This window comes from Calypte anna, chromosome 8 (assembly GCF_003957555.1).
Source record: "Calypte anna isolate BGI_N300 chromosome 8, bCalAnn1_v1.p, whole genome shotgun sequence".
Classification (NCBI taxonomy): domain Eukaryota; kingdom Metazoa; phylum Chordata; class Aves; order Apodiformes; family Trochilidae; genus Calypte; species Calypte anna.
This window is the reverse complement of record NC_044254.1, coordinates 25356068-25363822: the sequence shown is the minus strand read 5'-3', so window position 1 is coordinate 25363822 and position 7755 is coordinate 25356068. Positions and strand designations below refer to the sequence as shown.

General features: G+C 41.3%; 1 protein-coding gene across 1 annotated transcript; it reads left to right on the top strand.

The window, feature by feature from the left end:
* Nucleotides 1-46: 46 nt before the first annotated feature.
* On the top strand, nucleotides 47-6709 carry ECHDC2 (enoyl-CoA hydratase domain containing 2). Its single transcript, XM_030455332.1, has 10 exons — nucleotides 47-216; nucleotides 1652-1719; nucleotides 2278-2365; nucleotides 2902-2988; nucleotides 3627-3719; nucleotides 4313-4369; nucleotides 4752-4939; nucleotides 5373-5423; nucleotides 5744-5791; nucleotides 6453-6709. Exons 1-10 carry the CDS (start codon nucleotides 93-95, stop codon nucleotides 6528-6530), a joined length of 882 nt encoding a protein of 293 aa, XP_030311192.1. The 5' UTR covers nucleotides 47-92; the 3' UTR covers nucleotides 6531-6709.
* Nucleotides 6710-7755: the final 1046 nt, after the last annotated feature.

Below are 7755 nucleotides of genomic sequence, written 5' to 3'. Positions count from 1 at the left end.
CCCCACTCCCACGCACACACCGCCCACTCGGCCCCGCCCCGGTTGCCTCGGGGTTGAAACCCCAGGCGCGGAGCTCCGGGAGCGGCGCCATCATGATACGGCTGGGGCGGGCGGGGCGCGAAGTGCTGCGCTGGGGTGGCCCTGGGCTCCTGGGGGCAGCCCCGCGGAGGGGCGCGGAGGTGCTGGTGGGCGCGGCCGGCGGGAAGCAGCGCAGCGGTGAGTCCGGAGAGCCCGGGGGCCGCAGGGGTCGGGTGTAGGCCCCGGTGCCGGTTTAAAGGCACCTCCCAGGAGCCGATGGGGTGCCCGGAGTCTTGTGGCGCTGAAAGCGGAGGCAGCAGCCAGTGCCTCGGTTTAATTTCATCAGTTCCCGGGGAAAGCTCCGCAGCTCCCGGACCGACCGGAGCGGGACCGCCTGTGTTCCAAGTCCCGACATGAGCCTGGGCTGTGCCAGCTCCTGCTGTCCCTCAGGCGGGCCCTGGGGACGCTGCCGCTGTCCCGACAGCACTGCTCGAGCACTTTGTCCCGGGGCCGCCGAGCTGTCCCTTGCTGACACCCCCGAACCCTGCTTGCCTTGCCTCGTCCTTAGCAGGCAGGTGCCTTGCAATATCTTTGCAATATGTTACATCTTGATACTTTTTCCCAAGAGCACAGTTGTCAAACAGGTGCCTTTTTTAAGTTATGTGTGCAGGAGATCTCCATACAAGAAGCTCTGGCTTGCAGACCTTAGTTTTTTTCTGATATCACTCATGGACAGTGCTCAGGACAGGACCAGAGGGTGTCTGCGTATTTATGCATGAGAGTCACTAAGCCATCTGAGTTTTGGTTCAGATTGTCAATGGACTTGCTTTCTGGTAAGGGAAACTATTGCAGGAGCTTGTAAATAGTTCTTGGCAGCTGTGAATTGCCACTCTTGGCTGCTGTCACCCGTTTCTTTGTTCCTCTGTGACACTAACTCTTGTTTACTAACTAGTGACTGGCAGAGAAATAAAGACAGAAGGACCAGGCACTACAGACACAAGGTTCACCTGTGCACCTACAGCAGCAGCAGCAGCCTCTTAAAAAGTTAAGGCCTGGGAAGGGAGCACAAGTCCAGACAAGGAAATGAGATACCAATTTTTGTCACCGAAGCATACGGAAACCATTGGATCATAATTTATACAACACGGTACAAGGAAGAAGTAGATAGATGTGGTCTCATTTTTCTGCTTGGACTTAGGAACTTGAAGTTCTTTCAACTGATGAGCTTAGGAACACCACATTAAATAGAGCTGCAGTTTCAAAATGGTTCTGTAACATGAACCCAGTGTGACCAGTCTGTGCTCTTCTCATGCAAACAGCAATCCCAAGAGGATGGTTTTCTTCATTAAGCAATGGACTTGAAGTGCAGTGATTCTAAGAGTCATGTTCATTTTTTTTTTAAAGTCTGCTTATTATTCACAGTGCCAGCTAATGAATTTTACACATGACCTGCATAACTAGGTTTTCATAGTAATAGTCTACCACCTCCACTTAAAAAATAACTGTTTTAGAATATATTTTCTATGCATTTTCAGGAAAGAGAAGATGCAGCATATGCAGATATTGTTCCCAGTCTAATTACTGTGTCAGAGAATTAAATGAAGTATAACTGAAATTGTCTCCTATTACTAAGGTATTGCTGAAATCCTAATGAACCGACCCCACGCAAGAAATTCATTGGGAAAAGTATTTGTAAATGAAGTGAGTATGGGCCAGTAAACATGTCTGGAATCATGATCAGTAACTAAATGCAATAAGAATAGTTGTGGTAAAAGTGAAGCTAAAACTTAAATCTCTTGCTGCAGATCAGTGGGAAACTGAACTAGGGCAAGGCAGGGTAGCCTGGAGAAAAAGAGATTGTGTTAAGTCAATATTGCAGTAACTTCAGGTGTGGATTGGACAGAGTCATAAGAGTTATTTAAGTTAGGTAACTTGGATACAAGTTAATATCCTCACTTGAGTAATTAGAATAAAAACATACTCATTGTCTGACCTTAGCAAATGATCTGTTCAAGGCTGATACATGCTGGAGAAAGTCTGGCTCATGATGCCTGGACAGGAAGGGGAGTTTACAGCACAGCAAAGGTTTATCTCTGAATGGAAGAAAAAAAGTGATGGGAAAACATGTTTCTGAGGAAATTCCTGCTGGCACCTGCAGAAGGAATGAAAAAAAATTATTATAGTTCATCAGCTTGCTAAAAATTAGATACATACATCCATATGCTACAAGTTTTTCTTCTCATTTGTGCTCCCTCATAGCTGTTCAGTGTTCTGGAACAACTCCGCTCTGATGAGAAGGTTCGGGTGGTGGTGTTCAAGAGTGAGGTGAAAGGTGTATTTTGTGCTGGTAAGTAACAAAAGCTCTGCAAACTATGATTTAAAAAAAATCGATGGCTTTTAGTGCTGTGTGCTGATCAAATAGTGCAAAAATAAAGCAATAAGAAATGCTAAGAGAAAAACAAGATGGCTTTTGTGTAGCACATAACATTGTTTTCATCTGTTCCTTCTCTCTTGGCTTCAGTGATGAAGATGTGTGATGGAGTGGCTGTGTGGTGCTACTGTTTGTTTTCCATTTATAACCTCCTTCAAGCATGGGGGCCTCTGATGTTGGAGTCCTCAGTTTCTTCCTTTTTTTGGATAATCTTCCTTACAGATTGTGATTGATGCTCCTCTATGAAATCTGTTCTGAGGGCACTGAGGAGCACCCCAGCCACTTCTCCAGCCCAAACGTACAGGCTCCCAACTTCCACTGACCTTACTTAAGCAGAAAATGGAATTTGAAGACTTCTGAAATGGTCTGGCTTCTGAGAGGGACAGGAAGGAACACAGTTCAGATATCTTTTTCCCTGTTCCTGGATTCTAACGTTTTTCACTCTTACTTAGGAGCAGACTTAAAGGAACGTGCAAAGATGAATGATGAAGAAGTTGGACATTTTGTTAGAAGGCTAAGACATCTCATGGATGAAATAGGTAAAATATTGTCTCATTTTGGAAATTTGTCCTAACCACCTGTACTGAGTCATTTAGAAATGTTGTGAAGGATGCCAGCCCCACCAGGTTATCCATCTAGGAGTAGCTTCCTAAATGCTTCCAGCTTATGTCTGAAACAAAGATCTGATTTGAATTAAATACCAACTATCCTGCTGCCACTCCAAGGATAAGATGCACTTCAATACAAAATGAGCTAAGTTGACTGTCCCACTTTCAGCACATACTCAGAAGCACTCATGATATGGCAGTGACCTAAGAACATGGATATGGATCTCTGGATTTGCTAAATGTGTTTGTTGAATGATAGGGGGTTTGTATCTACAGCCCCTTCCCCCCTTGTCTTTTTTTTTTATTTTTATTCTGAAAGAAATGTGGACTTCTGTGATTTTTTTTCCTCCTGTTTATGAATTATTCTGCTCTCACTAGAGAGGCATATCAAAGAGAAATCTGACTAAAATACCAATCAGAATTGCAGTAATTAAAAAACAAAAAATGTAGAGAGAACAATCCTGTCTCACAAACCACAGAAGCAGTCAAGGTGCAGTTAGTTACAGCACAGAACTGTAGCCTCTGAAGCCTGCTTCCATTCATATAATCCCATCTGTTCTCTTCCCTAGCTGCCCTGCCTGTTCCCACCATTGCTGCCATAGATGGCTACGCGTTGGGGGGTGGACTGGAACTGGCACTGGCCTGTGACCTTCGAGTAGCAGGTTTGTGTGATGCTTGATGCAGCATTCTTCTTGCAGTTGGTGACTGTTCTATAGAGAACTTTCACACATGACAGCTGTTAAGTGGAATCCTGAAGGCTATGAGAGGAATTTAAACAGTTCAGGAAGTGAGTTCTGGAAATTGTTACATGGAGAAACTATTGGGAATGCAGTTTCCATACTTAAAAATTAAAGCCTCTTTTTAGACAAGGTTAGGATTCCTTCAGAGAACTATTTATTAGTAGAAATAAATATTTATTAGCATGTGTAATATTGGATCAGCATTCTGGCTAGATCTAATCTTCCCTACTTAAATCAGTTGGGATTGGAAGACTTAGGTCTTTGGTTTTGATTCTTCCATCCATTACATTTCATCCCCAGTGGGCCCAAGGTTCATTTTTCTAGACTACACATCTCTTATTTGACTTGAGATGGACATTAAGCACTTTCAGACTTTCTAGTTATCTGGAGAAATGGAGTTCCAGTTCAGTATTGACAGTTCTATAGTTTTATTCAGTATCATTTCAGTATGAAAAATTTACAGATGGACAGATCAAAAAGTAACTAAACCCTATATTTATTTATTTTTTAAATAGCTTCATCAGCTAAAATGGGCCTTATTGAGACCACAAGAGGGCTTCTTCCTGGAGCAGGTAACCAACACTAAATCTTCAGTCTCTTACTTTCTCACCTGTAATTAATTTGCTATTACAGCACTCCCAGTGTTTTGAATGTAAATTAGAAGTAGAGTCTTAGAGTGATCCAAGAGATCTATGAACCCAGTTTGGTTCCAAGGCCCTGTCTTGGACTTGATGTGAATTTAGGAAAGTACCTTTACACCTTTTCCTGGTTATCAAAATACTCAAAGGCTTCAGGTGCCTTGCAAAATGTTGAATATATTTAGCTAGTAATTAATAAAGAAATGCATGATCCCTTTATTTTTCAAACTTCCTTACATAAGGAGAAATAAAATAACTACTGCTATTTTGGGCATTTCTCAGAAATAGAAAGTGGTGTTTTTGCTGTTGTCATAAGGTGGAACCCAGCGCCTGCCCAGATGTGTTGGAATAGGCCTTGCAAAGGAACTGATTTTCACTGGTAGACAGATTGATGGACAAGCAGCCTTCTCCATGGGCTTAGTAAATCATGCAGTGCCACAGAACAGTGAGGGAGATGCAGCTTACCAGAGGGCATTAACTTTGGCTGAAGAAATCCTTCCTCAGGTAAGTGTGTAATTCCTGTGGTCAGTGTAAAGAAGGTCTTCCAGCTTCCCCTGAGAGAGCAAACACACAATTGAAATTCCTTTCTGTGAAATATTAAAGTTTTGGTCCCTGCTGTTTAAGTCTCTTAACTCTGTCCTTCTGTGTGAATGCAATTTCTGTAGGAACAGGTGTTAACATCCAGCTGCTTAACCCAGATAATGTTTTTGCCTCTAAGCTGTGGTTACACAGACCTGTGGAACACATTGAAACCTTGCACAGTGTACATCTATTAATTGTAGATAATGCCAGATTGCCTTAAAAATATATTAACTTACTGCAAATTTCTATAGACTAAAAGGTCTATAGATAATGATATTAACAATGACAATGTTATGAGCTGATGTGGCTTTTTAAATGTGCTTTGGTTTTATGGTTTTGTTTTCCCTTAATAAAGGCTCCATTTGCCGTGAAAATGGGAAAACTGGCAATTAACAGAGGAATGGAGGTAATTGTTTTAATTTTTTTTAATACTGAGGTAAATTAGCAGATAAGCAGCTCCCACAAATTAAGACAGTAAAATCATTTATAACAGGCGAGTTAGAACTGTTTAGACAAGGCATTTAAAACCATTTCAGGGGGTTTAAAGATTTGATTTGAAGACAAAATTAATATGACAAGATTTTTTTTTCCTACAGATGCTAACACTGTCATTCTAACCCAGGAGTGAAAGTCACTCACTTTGTGTGAATGTTTATTGATTTGAGGGCTATGAAGTAGTTTTGAGGGCTGTACTGCAGACAAATCTCACTTCCTTCTCATCTCCAGGTTGACATTGCATCAGGGATGGCTATTGAGGGGATGTGTTATGCCCAGGTAGGTTATGTTCAGAATACTTTCCTGAAAGGAACAACTGTACATTTTCTAGAGCCAGATACTCATGGTATAGACATTCAATTCCTCCTCTATTTTCCTCTCTGTAAGGGAACACTAAGTTAAATCTATAGCTTTGAGAACAGGAGTGCAAATCTAGATTTCTGTTTCAGAATATGCGTAGCTGCCTCTCAGTCTGCCCAAGACCAGAGTCCTTTCTCAAGCACCCTTCTGTCTAAAGTAATGGTATATTCTTAGTTTCAACAATACAGTAATTACAGGGTGAGCTTTACAAACGGTTTTAAGTTTAATGGAAAACCAGATTCTTCTGTAGTTGTTCTTTGACAAGTTTGGAGAGCATGCACATTTCTCAGCAAATGGAACTACCGTGACACTCAGTGTATTTTAAGATGGTGAAGTATTAAATTTATGAAAAACTGTTTTCCTATGTAGCTCTCTAGTCTTTGTCTTAGATGCTTTGCTTGTGATTTACACCACAACCCAGTCTATTTTCCTAATTGCAAAACTTTGGACTTAATATGTGATGGAAAGAAAAGTAGTCTTAGCTCACTACTGCTAACTTAGTATTTAAAAAAAAACCAGACTTGGCAATTAAACAAACATTAAACAAACATACCTTTTGTTTTTTTTTTTCCCAATGTAGAATATTCCCACAAGAGACCGTCAGGAAGGGATGGCTGCCTTCAGGGAGAAACGACCACCTCAGTTTACTGGCAAATAATGCTTCCTAGCATCCCCTTTATTTTTGAAGATAAAGGGGGACTTAAGAAGACCCACTGATTTATCTGGTTTATGACTGTATTCCACTTAGCTGCTTGCCTTGGACTGCATTTCTGAATACTCCACTGGTTCACTTCACTGTAAGAATTCCCAAATAAAGATTTAACTTTGCAGAGCTGATCTTTTTAAAGAGCATACACATTAAGTCATTGGTTATGGGTGTCAAACATAGCAAGTACAGAGTATGCAGAAGCTTTAACTCACCATAAGCAAATTTTAAAAAAAAATCTAGAAAATATGCTGCATCTAGAAGTTGATAGGAAAAAACCCAAACAAACCTAAAATGTTATTTTCTTACAACTAATCAGAGAAGTAGCACTATTAACACAGAGCAAGGGTGTTCTATCCCACATCTGTTTTGAATTGTGCAAAACACTATCAGTGCTTGAGAAAATGCAATACCTTGATGTGCAGATGCCAACCATATAAGCATATGCCAGAGATCTCAGGCATGTTACCTCTCTCCCATCACCTATACTCTGTTGCCTCACTAGAAGCTGAAGTTTTCTCTTGCTTAGTGCTGGAAAACCTCCAAGGTGATTCAGTTCTATATTTAGCTTCTTACTTCCCTAGACAGGGGTTTTCAAGGAAATGTGAATTATTATAGTCAGAGAAATGTATTTTTAATAAATACTTTTTAGGTTATCACAATATACTTACAAAATGTGGCTTAGCATATTGGAGCTGGCCATCACTTTATGCCATGACAGCCAACACAAACCATGATTCCAGCAGTGCCAGAAGTTAAGCAAATCATTCTGTGGGTGAAGTATATGCACAATGTGGTAAGGTTACAAATCTCCTATGTAAAGATCTGCACAGGTAAAGCAGAGTCAGGATCTTCTGCCTTCATAAGAACAACTGCAAATGCCACAGGTGAAATACAAAGTTTAAAAGTTCCTTCCAGAATTATTCTATCCTGGCAGGAACTCCTGAAGATGCACAGGAATGAAAAGAGACCTCTCTGTAACTGGCACCTGGTGGCATTCATACTTTTCAGCTTAAAATAATTCTGCTCACTGCTTGCCTGAATCATGTGGGAACAAAAGGGCATGGAAAATCATTCACACTCTCCGGGCTTGCTGGCTGCAGAACTTCATTGAGTGACATCTTCACCATCTGGACTGATTCCTGTATCACATTTATTTTGTGCTGCATGCAGTAGC

Coding starts and splice junctions, on each gene's coding strand:
- ECHDC2 (XM_030455332.1), top strand. CDS start 93: ATGATACGGCTGGGGCGGGCGGGGCGCGAAGTGCTGCGCTGGGGTGGC. Junction 217..1,651: donor CGGCGGGAAGCAGCGCAGCG/GTGAGTCCGGAG, acceptor CCTATTACTAAG/GTATTGCTGAAATCCTAATG. Junction 2,366..2,901: donor GAAAGGTGTATTTTGTGCTG/GTAAGTAACAAA, acceptor ACTCTTACTTAG/GAGCAGACTTAAAGGAACGT.